Source organism: Coenobita brevimanus, chromosome 57 (assembly GCF_032717465.1).
Source record: "Coenobita brevimanus isolate Jiangsu-jjx chromosome 57, ASM3271746v2, whole genome shotgun sequence".
Taxonomy (NCBI): domain Eukaryota; kingdom Metazoa; phylum Arthropoda; class Malacostraca; order Decapoda; family Coenobitidae; genus Coenobita; species Coenobita brevimanus.
This window is the reverse complement of record NC_137010.1, coordinates 27,377,082-27,397,835: the sequence shown is the minus strand read 5'-3', so window position 1 is coordinate 27,397,835 and position 20,754 is coordinate 27,377,082. Positions and strand designations below refer to the sequence as shown.

The following is a 20,754-nucleotide window of genomic DNA, read 5'->3' as shown; positions in this document are numbered from 1 at the left end:
TACAATTTTGTCCAAAGCTTGATGCACCTTGGACAGCTTCATCACGGGAGGAGTGAGGGGTTTGTCTTCCTCCTCCTGTTGCATTGTTGCCGCTTCTCCCTCCATCACAGATGCTGCATTTTCCTCCTCCGTCCGAATTTCATATCTAAGCTTGCTGTCATTTACATCCAGCCATTCCTCCACATCCTGGAGAGTGGCTTCAGTTTCCCTGGCCCTGTGCAGTATGCAGTGGAAATCTTCTGCCTCAAAACCTTCAAAGTTTAAGTTTGGGTTGGTGTCCTCAGATTATTTTTTCTAGGCATTTATTAAAGTTGTCAGTGGAAATGAGTTATTTAAGAGGAGCCTGTGGAGTCACATGGAGAGACAGGCTGACGAGTGAGGGTATAAAGGAGCGTTGTGGTGTGGATATGGATGTGATAGGAAGCGTTATGAGGAACACACAGAGGTGGTGTGGCCATGTGGAGAGGATGGAGGGTGAGAGACTGACAAAGAGAGTGTATGTGAGTGAGGTGGAGGGGGGAAAAGAGAGGGGGAGGCCGAGGATGAGATGGAGGGATGGGGTGGAGAGGTATATGAGAGAGGGGGGTGTGAGTTGGGAGCAGGGCAGTGAAATGGTGGGGGACAGGGCAACGTGGAGGCGATTTGTTTATGGCCACCCCAAACGGGATTGAGGCATCTGGCAATAGATAGATAGTCACCTTTACCTCCTTCCAAGCTGAAGCAGAGTTGAAGATGGCAGACCTGATGTTATATGCCCAGATGTTATCCACTGACCTCTGCCCTTGAGTGTCCTCATCCACATCTTTCTCCTCCTCCACCACGGCAAGAACCTCCTCCAGGTACTTGTGCTGATAGGCCCGCTTTGCAGATACAGTTACGCCTTGGTCCATAGGCTGGATAAGGCTGGTGGTGTTCAGAGGGAGGAACATGGCCCAAATTTGACCATCCATGTTATCCAAAACATCAGCTTGAGGGTGAGCGTGGGCATTATCCAGGATTAGCAATGACCGGACTTCTTCTGGCTCCCTATTCAGCTCTGACCCCTGGAATCTTCTCAGCTCAGGGACAAAGTAGTGGTGGAACCAATGTTGAAAAATGGCTGTGGTAAACCAACCAGCTCTAGAGTGGTAGTAATGCATGGGAAGCTTGTGCATTATGTCTTTCAGTGCCCAGGGTTTGGCTGATTTAACACACACCACAGCCTTCAGTCGATAAGTTCCATTGGCATCTGCACTGACTAACATAGACAATTGCTTCTTTTGCTGCTGCTTTCCTGGGGTCCTTTCCTCGTTCTTTTATGCCTGAGTATTTGCAGGCAGTGACCTTAAAAAAAAAAACTGCCTTCATCTGCATTATATATTTCAGCATGGTCTAGATTTCCACTTTGCATCAGTTCCTTTAATTTAAGGCGAAATGGCTCCACAGCACCAGTATGAGCGCTTGCAGCTTCACCATGAAGCTTACGATTCACCTAGCCAGGCCTCCTACGAAAACACCACAGCCACCCGCTACTAGCCTTGAAATTTTTTTTTGCCCATATATCTTGCTAATTTCTCAGCAGCAGCAGTGATTTCCAATCCACGCACATTCATCCCAGCTGCATGCTGTCCCCTACACCACTTAATCACAGCTTCGTCCGTATCCTGCACATCAGACAAGTGCATACGCTTCCTACCTGTACTGTCAGTTTCCGATACATATCCTTCTAAACAATACTCCAAAGCATATGCTTGATATTTTTCCTTTTGCTTTCTGATATCTGACACAGTTTGTTTTTTTCACGCCATATTCCTCACAAATTTTGGCCACGAAAACACCAGCCGCAAGTTTTTTAATTAGCTCAACTTTCTGTGCAATACTCAGTCACATTAATTTTCATTTTCCTTACGACTCCCAGACTTCGAAGCACCGTGAGATGACTTAGTTGGATAGGTAAATCCTGACAAAATTAAGAAAATACTGCAACACAAGAGTACAGTAGCAGGAAACTGTATCACACATGACTGTGTGACTGCTCACAGTGTAAACAGCGAGAGTTTGGTGCCAGGTAAACTCCACTGTGCAAGTGGTGGGGCGGGATTTTTTAATGGAATGGGTGCAGTGCAACTTTGAATTTTTCAGATGCCTGCTTAGTGACCTCCTCCGACTTGTATGGGGATCCGAGTTATGTGTGTCCAACTTACTGAGGATTGACTGTGTGTGTGTGTGTGTATGTGTATATATGTACTGGTGTATATATATACAGTATATATATATATATATATATATATATATATATATATGTATGTATGCATAAAATATGTCACACTCTGGGCATAGCCTTCACAGCCTGTTCCCAGGGCCCACTAGTCCTCCTACCTACAATACCTCTTGTTTTGATTGGCACATGCATAAACTTGCATCGAAGCATGTTTTGTTGGAAAACTGACGCCAAGAAAAATGAAGAAACTGATATTCAATAACTACATGCTTTACCACATTAAGGAAAGATTCTGCATAGTATGAATTTTTGCGTGTGTAACAGTAAGAGATCGGAATGTGCAATACTGTTCTGAAGTGTATTTTAGTGGCAGTATTTCAGTACTTGTTTTGGAACCTCATTCTTCTAAGATCTTGGGAGTTCTTAACCCCTAGGATATGCAATTCAATCGACCGAACTTCCCTGAAAACCTGTACGGTAAGACCTCACTACAACGGACTAATTGGGGCCCAAACCATTCCGAAAAATGCGAAATTCCAATAAAAGCGACTTCTGGACTTCCCCGTTATTCTGGACTTTCTCCGATATATCAGACAGTCCAGATTGCATGAGTGGTTTTAAAACCGTTTTGACTACCATTGTGGTACTGTACTGCATTATAACTTCACTACATTAATCACATGGTATAATATATATAATTGTACTATACACTAATAAACATGTCTTTTATTTACCTTATTGTGGTGAACATAGCTGAAGTGGTTAGACAGTCTGGACTGCTTCTGGCTTTATCGGAATTTTTTCAATATACAGTATAGGAATTTAGTCCAGTAGTTCTCTACGTGTCAACAAGTGGGTTGGTGGAGGGTTAGTGCCCCTCCCCGTCAAACCAATAACTCAAAGTCAAATGGCCACCCCTTACGGGATTATGGTGTCAGGCAATAGACAGATAGATAGCTCCTTAAGTTCGATGAAAGCGAATTCTGGTCTATTGAAGTCTGTTATGTCGAGGTTTTACTGCATATGGAGCTGATTATTCGACTCTTATAGAAGTAAAAAGTTTTATGCCAGAGGTTTAGAGCTTGAATTAACACACCTTATGCTGCAGACCAGAGCATTTTAGACCAACTGGTTCACAAGCTATAGCCTGTCATAAGTTGAAAAAAGTTACCCTTCCAGGAAGGGCTACTCCAGTTTTCTGTGCACCCCCACCCCATTTCTCCCCTCCCATGACCTTCCTCATCCACTTCCATCATCCCCCTTTCTCTTACTCCCCTCCTCCCTACCCCACTATCCCCTGCCTCCACCCTTCAGAATTTTCCTTTTTCTCCAAACAGTAGCATGCACAATAATTATACCAGTGTTCCTCATGCACTTCCAACATCCTTCTCCCCCAACACTTCTCCCCTCACCTTCCCAACCCCCATCCCCTTCCCTCATAGCTGTGTAGCTGTCAAAAAAAAAAAAAAAAAAAAAAAAAAAAAAAAAAGGTGTTACACACTCCACCATCCCCTCCCCAGTCATGCTTTCCTCCCCCTCCCTTTCCCACAGAGCTGTCAAATCAAGTAGCTGTAAGAATTTCAGGGGATAAAAAGCTAGAGCTACCCCCCTTCAGAATTTTCCAGCTCCCCCCCCCCCCAACAAAAGCATTCAAAATATATCGGTATTCGTCACTCACTCCCAACACTTGTTCCCTCCCCTTGTCCTCTTCCCTCATAGCTGTGTAGCTGTCAAAATAAAAAACATACATTCTATATTTCATGCATCATTGTATGCAATTATACAAACAGTACTGTGGTATTGAATGAAAACATGTGACATGAATAGTGACAACGACGTATAACACTCTAGGCGGGGGGGGGGGTAAGCAGACAGCATACTACAGAGGGTGGGGGGTGGAGGTGGGGAGGGGAGAGGCCAGGAAGGATGGTACAGGGATATAGAGGTGGGAGACACCACAAGACGAAGAGGACAGGCAGAGAGGGAGTACTGGGTTGTGGAAGGTGGGTAGCGGAGATATAACCCTCCCCAGGGAGACAGGGAGGGGGGAAAAGGGGGGGAACCACGGTGGTGTGATGGAGGATGGTGGGGGAGGGGGAGGGAGGGAGCAGGAGGAGGTCAGAGGCAAGGGAGGGGGAGAGGGAACAAAGGTATTGGGGTAGAGGAAGGTTAAGAGAGGATGGTGGGGGAATCACCCCCCCACCATGGTTAGGGGCCCAGATCCTCCCCCCTCCCTGCTCAGGACTTAGTTCTCATTGGTTTGCATCGATATACGTACAATCAGGCTGAAGCCTAGTGTCTGCAGTTTTTTACAAAGGCTCCTCTATCGATCACATGAGGCATCTAGCGAAATCCTGAAAAAGGATCGATCGATCCTGTTAGTACTGTATGGGTTAATATAAATCTCTCTCTACGTCAGTGAATAATGGTCAGAAAAATATGTGTGCATGTGTCTCATTTTCCTGCTATTGTTCACTGTAGCTTGGTTTTGAAGTGTTTGGTACTGAGAAGATAAAAGCATGAGAAGTAATTTTATATGTTCAAGAAGTTTAATGGTTATGGCACCTGGTTCATTAACATCTGATCATTGTTCAGAGTTAACAATCATCATCTGCTGTATTTTTTATATTTTACACATGCAGTACCAAAGTACGTCACTGATGTTGATCTGATACTAACAGACCAAATAATTGCAGTATAGTGGAGTCATGACTTAAGACAGAGGGAAGTAATACACTTACAGTAACATGAGCACTTAATTTCTCATTTAATTATTTGATAAACGGCCATGCCACGTTGAGTACACCGCTTCCCGTCCGATCAGCGAAGTTAAGCAACGTTGGGTCTGGTTAGTACTTGAATGGGTGACCGCCTGGGAACACCAGATGCTGTTGGCATAACGTTGTCCCTACGTGTCAAGTGGGGTTGGTGGAGGATTAGTGCCCCTCCCTGTAAAACAATTAACTCTAAGCCCTTGGCCACCCCATTTGGGATACATGGCGTCTGGCAATGAATGAATGAATAACACAGTAGTGTCACTCAATAATGCAGGAGAAATAAAGTGAGTGTGTTTAGGTATTGGATTTTCAGATGGTCATGTTTGTTTACAACCCATGCATTATGCTTTTGTCACTTGCTGCTGGGATTCCATGACCAAAGACCACTCATGTGACCCATGTCGTATACTTGCATGCCACAGCCTTGTTGTGTTAACTGTCATTATGCTGTGAAGCATTTTTCTTGCTCCTCAATTCATCTCGGAACTGATCGTTTGGTTCCAAACTATGAGGTGCTTCTCCTTGCAGTGAAAGTGCTAAGAGCGCACAAAATGCATTTATTCCATAGGAAAAGTAATAATATTGGATGAAGTAGCATGTGGTGTGGGAGCCTAATGTGTGAGAGAGAGTAGCATTTGGACTGTTCAGAGGAATGAGTCAGGTATGTTTACAATCGGGATAGGCTCTTCGTTGAAAAGTGATAAAAACTAAAGAGGTTAATGATGAGGGAGCAGTGAAATTCAGGAATTTTTTGCTTTCACATTTAGTGCAGTGAATGTGAACTGGGTTTAGTTACTGACTTTTGTCATGAGCTGATGGAATTAGAAAATTTGAAGTGTAGATAATTGTGTGTTGACATAAGAATCTAGGGAAGATAATTATGTGAGTTCATTTTTTAAAATGTGTGTTAACTTAATACTGCTTGGTTGATGTTTATTTTTCAGGATTACTGTACTGCACTCATGTTTACTGTAGAAGTTGTGCATAGTCACTCTATGCTGATAGATTCGTTGTGAAAAATTCATTGTACTTTTCTTTTGTTATTGATGACTAATGATCTCTTAAAAAATGATTAGCTGTGCAGTTAGTATTTTATGACTAAACGCAACAAACGTACTTACCCTCAAAATGATGCTGGACAGTGATCTTTCATGGGTTGATTAGGCTAGAAGTTTTTGCTTGATTGGTATTGGGGGCTTTCAAGGTTAGGCTTTGTGGCAGTCCTAGGTGTTTAAAATTATGGGGCATGGGGGAGGGGGGCAAAACCTTGCGGTTAGGTTAGGTTAGGATGCACTGATGTGTACAGTACATTTGGTGAGATTCTTTGGAAACGTACTTTCATAAGCATCTAAGGCGGACGTTGGTATATATTTTTAAGGAAATGTTTGAGGTTCCCAGAAGCTAGTCCCCAATTTACACGTAAATATATGTCACATTTTAGCTTGAACTTGATTAAGCACAAGATTTTACATGACCTGTTTTTTCTTGTTGTATGGAGACTGTACTGTACTGTACTGTACTGAGCAGTAATCACTGAATACTGCAGAATACATCACATTATTTACTTAAAGACTGAAATGCTTTTGGACACTGCTACGTAGTTATTGACGCTCCTTTCTCAGTTGACTTGACAAACCATCTCAGCTAGATGTTGGGAAATTTCCACTTTCATGTTAATTGCATAAGTAACTGTCTTCTTTTAAATAAATGTTGATGGTGAATCCTGTGGTCATTTTGGTAGAATAGCCTTGATAAATATAGAGATCCAGATTTTACTAACTAGAAATAATGGAGGAAAAGCCTGTTTTGGAAGCAAAATAACCCCAGAGGTATTTCTGCACTCACAGGGTTTAGTTCATAAACCGAAAGCAACCTCCAGGAAGCATTATCCACCAAGTATTGCTGCTAATGTTAGCGTGAGTAGCAGCCGTGCCTTGCATATAAATACCGTGAGATTCAACTGAAGTTTAACTGCATTTTAAATCATTATTAATGCATTTTGCATTCATATTGAAGAATCGGTATACTGTATTTGGAAAATTGCATATCCGTAAAATTGGAATTTTACTGTACTTAAAGAAGTGTATCCTCATTTGTAAAGGCTAGTCGTCATTAGTTAGTTGGTCTCATGTTGTGGAACATACATAATTTTATTAGTATCAGTACCATTGTTTATTTTATACTAAATATAAATACAGATATGAGGATGACTATAATATTACTGAGTCACAGCAACTTACAGACAGTGGGTAAAAGTATGAGGTGGTTTTACAGTCTGTGATGAGTGGACATGCCTTATAGTAATGATATTTTTTATTGCAACGCCTGAACTAAGTTGCAGTTGGAAAACTTCTTAAGTAAGGGTTGCAGGTTTCATACCCAAGGACACAGGGGTCCTAGTGTAGATAGGTCATTGTTTTCCCATGGTGGTATTTGCAACAGGCAGAGGTAATATAAGAGTTTGGGAAGTCAGTGATCTAATGTAGTAAAGAATTGGACCATATTTTTGGGGGTAAAGGAGACTATAGGACCTCTCCTTTAACCAGTTTGTATTCAGTATGCATATGACAGGTATGCAGGTTGATATTATGTTGCATTATTTTTGGAAACTATGATGGTATTGAGAAGATATAAACAACACAAGAGAATAGTAAGGTGCATTATGCAAAATATGTAACTAAGGAATAGGTTCTAGTGAGCCTTTTATGCCTGCAAAAAGATGGTCCTTAATTTTTTAGTCAGTGAGCTAATGTAAACTTAAACCCCCCAAATTCTACACTTGTAGGATGTATGTAGTTGTAAGTATTAATGTGTATATGTATATATGTGTGTGTATACTTTGACCCTTCATTACAGCTTATTTTGTTTGGTGGCCAGGTGTGCTAAATCTGGCACTGAAAGTTTTCAACGTTCTTGCCACCATCTAGAGTCATTTAGATGCTGATGGAAAGACTGTTGGTGTGACTGTCTTTCCAGTGTAATGCTTTGAATGTATGGGTATGTGGGTGATTCTTAACTTTTGCAACTGGAGCAAAAAGTTTTCAGAGGTCTCCCAGACAAGGGCAGATTCACCCCCCCCCCCTCACTCTTTAAAATAATGGAAGTGGTACTGTAAAAAACTAAGAACATAATCAGTATGTTTTTCCCTATACATAAACACCAAAAACACCTGTGTAGCTTTTGTCATCTTTTGGCGATGAGTTAAGTATAGTAACTTCAGGCTGTTTTTGCAGAAAGTAATCGTGATATCAAAGGCCAGAATGTTTTTTGAGGCCTAACAGAGCTACTGTTCATTGATCAAGCCAACACCTTATTGTGGGATAACAAGAAAGACACTGAATATAGTGATATTAAAAGTAGGAAAAAAATGGGTGAAAGGTAGAAAGATGTTGCTCCAAGGATGTTGCCAGGGGCATACTCCTTTGTGTGTGTGTGAGGATATTTCGTAGGGTGCAAAGGTTGGATAGTATTTACTATGTCATCATGCAGAAACTTGATTTATTTACACACACACACACACACACACACAGACACACACACACACACACACACACACACACACACACACACACACACACACACACGAGTAAGGTTTCATAGTTTTAAAGGTTGTCATACTTCTTGGAAGGTAGTTTATGTATGGTAAGATGTTGCATAAAAGTACTTGTTGCTTTCAGAGTGAGATTAACACTATGAGGTTACTGTGATTGGATTTGAAATGGTAGTAGATTTTTTTGGAGGAAACCTGGCGTACGTTCTTTGGAGATGTTTTCATAGATGAGAGTTTTTCTATTGATTGTATATACTGTAATGATATTTAGCTTTTACACAGTATTTTGCCAAAGGAATGTGTGCATCTTGCATTTCATCTATGTTAGATAGATGTACAGTATTGTATCTATTTGGTCATAATTGTGTGGCATGAATTAATACGTCTTAGACTTCCAAACCCCCGTTTCCGTGAAGGACAGTCTTGTTCTCACATAGTTAGCATATGACCTGCTTGACTGATGTGCACCTTGACTTGAGAAGTGTATGTTGATGAGTCTACACGTGTACCTGCAGTTGCTTGTATCTGTGGCTGTGACTCTGTGTGCCTTCTGATCTTTGTGTGTGTGTGTGTGTGTGTGTGTGTGTGTGTGTGTGTGGAGTAATTTACACTACCCTGAACTGATATCCACCAGGCATCGTAATTTGTCCATAACTTATCAGTTTAGGTATTCACTCATTTATTGCTAACAAATATTTAGTGATTGTGTATACCAAGATTAATTGAAAATGAGTATCCTCTTTATCCTCTTCAGTCTGAGTAATAATTTTTTGTTTTGTTACCCCCAGATTTTGTTAATCAGAAAGGAGGACCTGTTTAGTGAAGAAATTTTTGAAGGTTGTATCTGACTGTCCATGTATGAAAAATCTCCCTAAGCTGAGTTAAATCATCTAGCAGTAATGAATAAATGTGAAAGATGTCATTAAGAGTATGTTAATTGCTCATCGTGTACCACATTAGTAGGGTGACAGTTTTGATGTATTCTTGCAGTGTCCAGTCAGTTTTTTTCAGCATAGGGGAGACTGAACTGAAAGGATTAGATACAGCCTCCATTACCCCATTCACTACTAGGGGACTCTTGTAAGTTGAGTAAAATCATCTTGAAATAGCAAGAATAAACTTTAGTGTCATCAGACTGAAGGGGTTAGTTAGAAGTTCTGTGTACCCGAGAAAAAATGTTGGTGTCAGTACAGGCAGGTGTGAGCTTGTTCTTGCCAAATGACTCTCATGTTTGACTAAGCGGAGCCCTTGACTAACAGCTGCTGCATCTCAGGCCAACAGAACTGATTGCTTGCATGTGTCAGTTTAATAGCATGTTTACAAGTTACTTCAGACTTTTGTTATGGCTCTTAAGTAATTGCTAGAGTAGTACCAGAACACCGTAAGGGTGTTACTTCAGTGACTGTTACTCTTTTATTCACTCTTGGTGCAACTGCCATTAATCCATTCAGTCTGGCAACATGTTTATTGATTTATTCTTGCTATATCACCCAGGGCAGATCTTTGAGAGGGTGCAGTACTATGTCTTTTCATGTGATTTCACGTGTTTTGCAAAATTGTCGAATCTCCCTAGATGACATACATGGACTCCCTCATTTATAAAAACAACCACTGTAAAACATTTTCCACATGCACCTCTCACCCTGCACTTAGAGCCTTTCACATCTTTACCCCTGCATGAAGCATTGGATAGGGGCAAATCTCTGTTACAGTGATAGAGTGGTGTTCCCCAGCCTTGCAAATCAGCTGCCTTTCAGAACCCATAAAACATGGCTTGAATGTGCATATTAGATCTGCCTGCCACTGTCAGGTGTTTGCGTACGCAAACCATTACAGAATACAGTATACATACAGTACTTAAACCTACTTTCATACATACATATACATATACATATAGGTAATTTTATTTAGCTTTAAGGAAACCTCTTAAGGGATTGGGTCAGTAAGACTATATATAGTGTCTCCTGTTCAAACAATGTCTGCACTGCTGAAAAAAATTGTCAGGAGATAGCAAGAATATAATGAAAATCGTCACTGGATTGAAAGGGTTACTCTAGAGATAGATCTGTTATTATACTTCATTTGCTATCAGGGGTTGAGTGACTAAAGCAGAAATCCCAAAAATGCTCATTAGGTCCTTTAGACTTTTTGGTCATGTGCAAGTTTGTGATCCCATATATATATATATATATATATATATATATATATATATATATATATATTTTTTTATTGCATTGTGTATCATTGAGAGAGAGAGAGAGAGAGAGAGAGAGAGAGAGAGAGAGAGAGAGCAAATGCCAGCCTCCATATCCTTATCAAAGCATGGCAGTGGTTGAATTTGTGGTCCCTAAGGCTTGGGTGTTCATATGATGACAAGGGTGGTCATGGTACCAAATGGGAAATATTAAAATGTGATTTAATACTGCTACAACCATTACTATTACTACTACCATCACTGTGGCTGTTACTACTACTGCAACTACTACTACTACTACTACTACTACCATACTACTGTTACCCAAACCACATGCACACACCAGCTCATGCACAGATTAATTTACTATGCCACAGCCACAATGTATATGTAGAACTATATGCATTGATGCTGAGAGCAGTTCACCACTACCACAACTATGACTACTCACAACCACCACGACCACCACTATCACTGCCTTCCCCTCTCCTTCCTCCCCATATTTCCCCCCCCTCCTCCTCCTCTCGTTGCACAGTTGCTCATTCCCGGGTCTTGATTTTCGTCGCCAGGTCCATAAGGGTCTCTCAAAAGACATTATCTACAACAACAAGCACTTTCGTATCCTCCTGGAGATGGGCTACAAGGTGAGACACTAGCCAAGCCCTGTTTGCTCTCACTATTCTCTCTGTTGGAATCTCAGTCATTTGGTAGCACAATAAACACTAAAATTGCATCAGTCATTTGGATAAATTTTTGAAGCTGCTTTATCAAAATCATCATCACTCCAGAATTGATTTTAATGCCTAAAGTTATCTCTTCATGGATTGATTTTGATTGATAATTTCTCCAAAGTTACTGTATTAAATTTGGTGCTGTTTTCACCACAGAGTTGACAGGAATTCATTTTATATCAACAGTTGAATTATTGAAATTATTTCTGCTATGTTTAATTACATTCTCAGAATTGTAAATTACATCCTGAATTTTGAAAGTGATGATTATGAAATTGAAAGTTTTTCCATGGACAGTTCAGAATGTAATGGCAAAAGTAAAAATATGTTGTTGAATAGGGATTGCAGAATCCATTATATGCTTTCTGTAATTCCTAGGGATAAAAGGTTTAATAATGATTTCTTCCTTTGAATACTGTATGTTCCTGTAGAGTACCAGATGTTGTTGAGAAATGACACAGTGTAGGGAAGTGCAAATGACTCGCAGGGTAGCCAAGAGATGAGTTTGGTGGTTTGACCCTCGTGTCACCGCACAGAAAAAATACAGTACAGTATATAAAATGATATACTAGTGCAATGCCATGTTTCTCATGGCAGACAAAAATCCGCGCTTCTTCCCTTCCTAGCCTCCCATGTCTTTTTCCCCTCCTCAGCTGACTGTGGGAAGCACTGCATTGTTTTCCATGCTTCTTCTCACTTCATTATTTTTGTGTAACCATATCTAACGGGCAGTTTGTAATGTGTGCAGGGTGGCTGTTTGCAGTATTACCCCCCCCCCCCTTATGTAAACATCTTTTCATTTTTTAATGTCCATGAGTGTTTCACGTATGCATACTGTACTTTTTTTTAATCTGTTGGGATTTCACATGTAATCTGCACATCAGGAGAGCATCAAGTTGCCAAAGTTGGCTGTTGTGAAGCTAGTGTTTTACTTTGACAGGGAATGGCATGGAATGAGCATTAACCAAATGATGATGACAGATCTCATGAGTTTTATATTTGCACTTCTAGACTATTTTATTCAGTTTGAATGGTGCCTTGTCATCTAAGGATTAAACAGTCTTCACTGACCTTCTGATGACGGGATGAACCCTAGATGTCATAAATTTACTAACATCAGCTTAGAAGTGACACCTCATCATCTTTGGGTTAATTTTGTAGATTGGAAAGATTCCCCTCCCCCCCTGGATTGGTGCTTCGAGTTGTAGTTTGAAAGTAATGTGAGTATTTCCTTACTATTAAATTAAGGTTGTCGATTGCAAACATTGCTTTTTTGTTATTTGTCAGACATTGTGATTTGTTGCTGTCCTGATCTGTATTGGTGGGAGGTGAAGGTTTACATTGTGCGTGTGTGTGTGTGTGTGTGTATGTGTGTGTGTGTGTGTGTGGATACATTTTATGTACATAAACATGTCACCCCCCATCTAGTTATTCTCTTCTTGCCTGCACCTGTTCTTGTCTTCCCTTCGCCTAATTGCATCTCCCCCTGACCAGGTCACTTGTCTTCTTTTCTTTTCTCTCTCTGTCCCTCACATGACCAATGAGTGCACTGATTTTTTACCAGAATTTCTCGGCATTTGGCAGTATTTGGCTCCCACTTAGTATTGTACTTACAAAGTGCATATTCAGTCATCAGGTTCATGTCCTTGTGAGCTGGGGACCATGACAACAGCACCTAACGTATGTGTATTGTTTTTCATTGTGGCTGAAAGTATATACGAAAGTATTATAGTTTGTCGGTAAACTTTGCCACTGTTTTATCAGCAATATAGGTTGGACATGTATTGCTTAAAAATATTACGAAAGGACCTACAAAATGCATGATCATACTTATTATCAACTTAAGCCATACGGTTAGATTGCTGATGTATTTTTAAGTGCATTTTTAATAATGTGACATACGACCTGGTCGACAAAATTATTGTATTGCATAATTACAATGGGAGCTGTATAATGCCAAATTTGTTCTGAAGATTTGGTGTTAACTATATGAAGGTAGAGTGATTTGTTTGTTTAAGAATAATAAACCAGTTTATTGCTAATGTGTGTGCAGAAGTGGTTCTGTAGGTCTTTTCATGTGTAACATTTTTGCCATTAGATGTTGCACCTTTGATCATATTGTTTAATTCCTTTCAGTATTGATTTTCAAGTTGCTTTAAATTAGTTCAGCTTAGGTTTTCAGAGTTTTATATAAGTGCATTTACCAAGTTGTTGAACACACTCAGGTTCCTGTGAATTAGTTGAATAAAATTGTTTGATGTTAGGTAGAATAGAGTACTAGAATGGGAGCATTTGCAGCAAGGTACAGATACTACATACTGTACCGCCAGAATTTCAGATTTCCAGTTTTCTTTTGTGGGCAATGCAGAATGCTCACATACAGGTGTTCTTTCATAATGTAATGTACTAACTTTCCTCATTCACATAAGATGAGCCCTGTGCCTAATAATGAGGTCACAAAATACTTTGTGATGTTGTTTGAATGTGTTACTGGGTTGGCTTTATACATCAAGAGATGAAGATTTATCAGTCGTACATGTATGACTATTTCTTGAGTTATACTTTTATTTAAATACTCCTAGTGGTCACCAGCAAAGGTATTAAAAGAAAAAAAAGTTAGTTTCACCAGATAGTCGCTGCCTGCGATACGACATGCTCTACAGATCAGAACACAGCCACCTGTTTTCTCATATGTTTCCCAGTCTTTTCTTCTTCTTGGTTCTTTGTTGGCAGATGGGAACTTACCCCAGCCCCTGACATCTCTTGCACCATTCTTTCTTGAGTCTGATCTGCAGTCAGCCATGACACACATAGAGTGTGTCATATAGAATGTTGACAAAAGTCCGTTGACAAACACTCGTACGCCTGGCACCTGGGAGCTCTGGAGCTGAGACCGAATTCATTTTTTTTTTTTTTTTTTTCTCCAGCAAATACATCTGCTAATTTGATACGACAGCAAAATCCATGAATTTACGTTGGTGTGAGTTCATATAAAGAGGAATACAAATACTGTATAGCACCTTAGTTGTCTATCTATCTATAGCCCGACGCCCTAATCCCGCAAAGGGTGGCCGCAGACAAAACGCCTCCAAGTCACTCTGTCACCCACCATTTGACTCCCCTCCCCCCAACTCACCCCCCAATACATAACAGATTCTAGCAGTGGTTATAATGGTTGGTCCTTGTGAAATATAAGCCATATTTTGCATATCATCTCCAAATAACAGTACTTTAGACATATATTAACCATTATTTGCTTCTCGGATAGTGAAAAGTTTCGGCATGCGTGAGTTGAGAGATGAATCATAGATTCTTTGCCAAGAAAGTTTGTTCCATTGACCCTGCGATGTTTGTCTGTAGGAACCGCAGTCTGTTTGATGAAAACATTATTTTTTTTTCTTTTAATACATTTGCTGGTGACCAGTGGGAGTATTTGAATAAAAGTATAAATCAACACATAACCATACATGCGTGTAAAACCAACAGTTCTTCATCCCCTGATGTATATTGCCAAAGCCACATAAGATTCGAACAGCATCACAAAGTATTTTATGACCTCATTTTTAGGCATGGTACTCTCCTTAAATGAATGAGAAAAATTTTTACATAACATTATTATGAAAAAAACACCCATATGGGAGCATTCTACATTGCCGGAAAATAAAATCGGAAATTAAAAATTCTGGCGGTATGTAATATCTGTGTCTTGTTATGGGCTTAATGCGGCATCTCCTATTATCCTGCCCATGAGAGGGATAACGGAGATGCTGTAAGTTTAAAGCATCTTGTGGTCTCATTATTTTGGCTAACACAAGATGATTTTATTCAATATTGTGCATCATAGGATTCTGATGGTGTCAAATCCTCTGCATTTACAATTTGCAGCTGTATGTTGTTGTCCAGTTTACTCCATTTCTGCAAGTTTCAGTGGTGGTTCTTTCATTTCATTGAGCTGGGAAATATCCTTCAGTTAAATAAGTTTAGTATCAGTTCTTTGCTGATCTTTTAATATTGCCTTTTACTAGTGTTTGTTGTTTGTTCTATGTATCATAAGTTTTACCCCCCCCTCTCTCTCTCTCTCTCTCTCTCTCTCTCTCTCTCTCTCTCTCTCTCTCTCTCTCTCTCTCTCTCTCTCTCTCAAACCACCTTGAAATTTATGCCTCACTTGTTTTCTGAATTATTGATCATGTTTAAAACTATTTTGATGTCTGTTTTTTTTCTTATTTTTTATTTATTTATTTATTTTTTTTGCACTTGGTTTTGTCTTTCCAATTGCTTATCATTTTCAGTTTTTGGTAATTTGGATTTTTTAGCCTTTATAATAGTTTTAGGGTCTTTTATATATATATATATATATATATATATATATACACACACACACACACACACACACACACGAGGTGCGACAAAAAAGAAACAAGACTTTGGCTGCTAATCACACTATTCAGCAGCCACACAGTAATGAAGTACATCATAGTGTTGCCCAACATCTCAGCACTGTATGAGAAAAGCAGCACTTTAATTAACCTATTATCTTTCTTTTCACAGGTGGTTTTGTAGCCTCTGTCAAATTCCTGTCACAGAATGAGCCTAGAGCAAAGGATTAACATCAAGTTCTTGGCTAACGTGGGAAAAACTGCCGCTTGGTCTCGGGGTTGTACTGAAAGACTTAGGTCTCATTTCCAGTGACAACGCTATCCAGGAACTCTAGGTTGTCCTTCAGCTGCTCCAAAGTGTCCCATGACACATCCACACGGCAGGTCTTTTGGTCCTCAGAGAGCAGTTTGGGCACCAACTTTGCACAAATCTTTCGCATGCCCAAATCTTTCGATAAGAGGGACCTCACTGACTCCCTATTCAATCCCAGTTGCTCATCCATGATTCTGATTGTCAGTCTGCAATCACTCAGCACCAGTTCCTTGACCTTCTGGATGTTGGCATCATTTCTTGTTGCTGAGGGACGTCCTGGTTTTGGTCATCCTCTACGTCACCCTACCCCATCCTGAACTTCTTGTGCCATTCATAGACATGTGTACGGGACCTCGTTTCCTCTCCGAACACATCCTTCAGCATGGCAAGGGTTTCTGCTGGTGTTTTCCCAAGTTAGTCAAGAACTTGATGTTGATCAATTGCTCAAGGCTCTTTCTGTGACGGAGGGCACTTGTTAGGAGCAACAAAACCACCTGTGAAAAGAAAGATAATAGGTTAATTGAAGTGCTGCTTTTCTTGTACAGTGCTGAGATGTTAGGCAACACTATGATGTACTTCATTACTGTGTGGCTGCTGAATCAAGTGATTAGCAGCCTGTTTTTATTTCGTCACACCTCGTGTATTTCTGTGTGTGTGTGTATATATATATATATATATATATATATATATATATATTTATATATACTGTATATACATATATACATACATGCATTTTGGGCAAAAATTTTTTACCCTTTCCAAATTTTTTATCTTCTGAGTTGCAGGTGCTCAATATTTTATTTATTTATAGTTTTTAGTATTATTTGGTGTGTGATCTTGGCCTTGAATTTTTTTCTTTGGATTTTTTTTTTTTTTTTTCTCCAGTCTCCATTTTCTCTATCCAAGCTTTTCAGTCTGGTTTGTCATTTTTTAACCTATCCAAGTGTTTTCTTAAGTCTGTTTTGTCATTTTTCCTGTATCCTTTTCAGTCTTTTCTGATTTTTTTCTTTATCAAAGTTCTTTCCCCTTCTTTCTTGCATTTTATTTTATATTTTTTTTCTACCATGGAAAATTTATTAAGTAGGATGACTTGATTTTAGTTTATTTTTCCTATCTCCAAATGATTTTATTCAGTATGAAATATAGAAGTTCAGGGGTTAGTGGCAGGTATATCCAACCCCTCCAGTTTGAAAAGTCATGTCAAAACAAGTCTGGAGATAGCAAGAATAAACATTAAAAATGTCGTCTGACTCAAGGAATTTATATCTTCCTTATTCTTTAGTTGCCCTCTTCTTCCACTCACTTCCATTATCCCCTTCTTATTCATTCTTCCCCTTTCCCTTTCTTATCTGCTTACCCTCTTTCTTTTTTTCTACCGTTTATCCTCTCTTTGCAGTCCTCCTACTTTCCTCCATCTTTCTATTCCCACTGTATCACTCTTTTCCATTTTCCTTCTTTTTTTTTTTCCCATTTCCTTCTTTTTTTCCCATTCCCTTCTGTATTCCTCATCCCTGCCCCATCCACTTCTGTTCTCCTTTAAAACACACACACACACACACACACACACACACACACACAATGAATATATACAGTATGTATCTTATCTCTCTGTTTTCACTTCCTTCCTCCCTTTCACTCAGCTTATCTCTCTCTCTCTCTCTCTCTCTCTCTCTCTCTCTCTCTCTCTCTCTCTCACACACACACACACATACACACACACACAATGTATGACTATGTTCATCTCATTTTTTTCACTTTTACTCACTTTCATGCATCTTATCTCTCTCTCTCTCTCTCTCTCTCTCTCTCTCTCTCTCTTTCTTTCTGGACTTCGTGCTTCTCTGCTCCCCTTCTCCATTTCTTCCCTCGGCCCCCTCTTCTCCTCCCTTTCTTACGACTTTTCATTTTGTTCGTTTCCTTTCACTGTTCTCCCACTTCTGTATTCTCATCCCTTGATGGTTTCCTTCTCCTTTCCCTTTGCTACCATTGTTGCTGACTATCTCCTATCCTCTTGCCAACCCACTTTCATGTCATCTTCACAGCAGACTAAGCTTGAACCTCAATTTGTATCACCAGAAAGAGGACATTGAGGCTGCTCTTCGCAACAACAATATTGGGGGTCTGGAGGACACCCTGATGGAGCTGGCTAGCCGTGGGGCAGGTGGAGGTGTGGGTGTGGGTGTGGGTGTGGGTGTGGGTGTGGGTGCAGGTGCAGGTGATGCGTGGCGCTCCAACCCACCCTTGGATGACCACACAGCGCCTTTTGATATCAACAATCCTAACTTTCCACAACAGCGCTTTCCCCCTGGCCCTCACCTCCCCTACACCTCACAGGTAAACTGTGTGGAACTTCTTTTTAGTTTGTATTTTGTTTAGTTTTATTAAGTATTAGAATGATTGCAACCCTTTTTAACTTCTTTGTTATTGGAGTAGTTTGACCCCACAGGATTTGTGAGTGTGGTTTGGTTAAATGAATTGTGCAGTGCTGTAGACTTTTACATATGAGGCAGACTCCAAACCTTGTAATGTTTGAATGATAAGTGAATGGAAACATGGCTCACTTCACTTTGCTCCATATTGATAGCTTCCTGTGTTTATGTATCAGTTTTCATTACAGTAGTCCCTCTCTCTTTATGGGGCCTCCTCTTGCCAGGTTCTGTAATTCGTGGAGAGCTGATAGTTTTTCTTTAAAAACACCTGAGAAGTGCTGGAAAGCATTGATGGGGTTCCTTACGACAAGTTGTTCTTGCTCGTACATCCCATTCCACACTTTCTCACATGGCCTGCACTCCAGTTCCCCTTGCCTTTCGCTCATGGGCTGCACCATAGTAATTATGATGTAACCACCAACACCCTTTTCCATTTGTTTCACATACACTTGCCTGCACACACAAACATATTGCATCACTACAAGATTTCAATGCTCCTACATGATAGCAATAATGCATACTTAGATAAGCGTGCATTATCATAAATATATTATAAACAAACCGTAAACTAAGCATTCTGTGAGTTAGATATGCACACACTAAGGAGCATGGTATGATTCCATCACACCAGATGCATCAAAAGGCTTAAACAACAGTCATCTGATTGCCTGCTGATGAAAGCAAGGCAGCAATGAAAGATACGAGGTGTTACCCATCCAAAGGTGGAAAGTGCCACACCATCTCAAACCTGTTTTTTCACATCTACTGCACCCTCAGACACTACACATTAACACTGTGATGTCGCTTTCTGCCTTTTGGCACTAGCATTAAGGTTTATAAGCCATAGAAAAAGAAGTACTACACGCGACTGTCGGCAGTCAAGTAATCGCTGGGAAGTTTTTGCTTGTCCATAGGTGGAATATCCACTCGGCAGTATGGACAGTGAAGCCATAACCATGATAACACTAATACTTTTAACAACATTAACAGTTTTAACCATGAGACACTTCCTGCGGCATCCTTACTAAGTTAATGTTAGTTAGTCATGTTTATAAAGTCTAGTAATGTCCACCCCTTTATATTAATGTAAACATACAGTACCCTGAAGCCTCTCGTACTCGAGTGCTCACCTGGGATGGTGCTTTCCTCCTAAGCATTGTTCAGCCTTTTTTCCTGATTTTTTTTGGGGGGAGGGCATGGTGGCTCAGTGGTAGAGCGCCTGACTCTGGACCGAAAAACCATGGGTATGCGCCCCACCCAGGTAAGCTGCCATGCCAGGAGAGGTAGCACTTTCCTGTCACCTAGCTGGTTGTAGGAGCCACGGCTCAGTGGGTTAGAACATTCTGACTGAAGGGTAGGAGGTTCGAGCCCATCCAAGGGTCGCTGGTAGACATCAGGAAGGGCATCTAGTCATAAAGTGCTACATGCTCCAAAAACCTGTGGAAATTTTACTATTGTTGGACTTCGGAAGCGATTTGCGGCAAACTTGGTTTGTTGCTTTCAGCCTTTGGATGTGCGATGCCTCATATGTAGTTATAGTCGTGTATTTCCACTTTTAAGTAATTGAATGCAAAATTATTTTCCCAAACAACTTACTGGTGGATGCTAAATACAAATACAGCTGTTGAGGTGTTTAAGAACAGTAGTGGGCTTACAGAGTGTGAGGAAAGAGGCAAGGAAAATACTTTGTGGTTAATAGCATTATACTGACAATTATTGTTAGTCTGAGTCATGAAAATTCATATACAGTACAGTATATGGTCTAATGTCTGATGATGTTTTCAGGCAATGCAGAGGGTTATTAGGCAATCATAATACCATATAGGTTTACTTTTTTCTGTATGGCTTATTTGGGGGCTTTGGGGGGGCCTGACCAGTATTCTTTAATATTGGTGTTTGCTGGAATCTCTGTGACTTAGCCCTCGCAAAAAGGGAGGGAGTACCTTAGAGGCAAGTCCTGTTATACGACCACTCAATATATGGGAAACCGATGATACGACCTGGGTAAATTTGGGACTATTTTAGATATATGATCTCGAAAATCCAATGATACGACATTCAGTCTGGTGCGAGGTGTGAGGATTCTAACTCAGTCATCCCAGCAAACGCAGTCACAGCCGTTTTCTCTCAACCTCAGAGAGAAATAGCGGGACTGCTTGGCTGCCTCATTACCAGATGTGCGGT

General features: G+C 40.3%; 1 protein-coding gene and 1 non-coding gene across 2 annotated transcripts in view; both read left to right on the top strand.

The window, feature by feature from the left end:
* Positions 1–20,754, top strand: part of gw (trinucleotide repeat containing adaptor protein gawky) — a 238,672-nt gene that overhangs the window by 141,649 nt on the left and 76,269 nt on the right. The window contains 3 exon segments of the mRNA XM_080274238.1: positions 11,291–11,365; positions 18,218–18,314; positions 18,351–18,475. Coding sequence (XP_080130364.1) covers positions 11,291–11,365; positions 18,218–18,314; positions 18,351–18,475 — 297 coding nt within the window.
* Positions 4,979–5,097, top strand: LOC145402379 (5S ribosomal RNA). The gene has a single exon (XR_013897736.1). It is a non-coding gene; the product is annotated as a 5S ribosomal RNA (ribosomal RNA).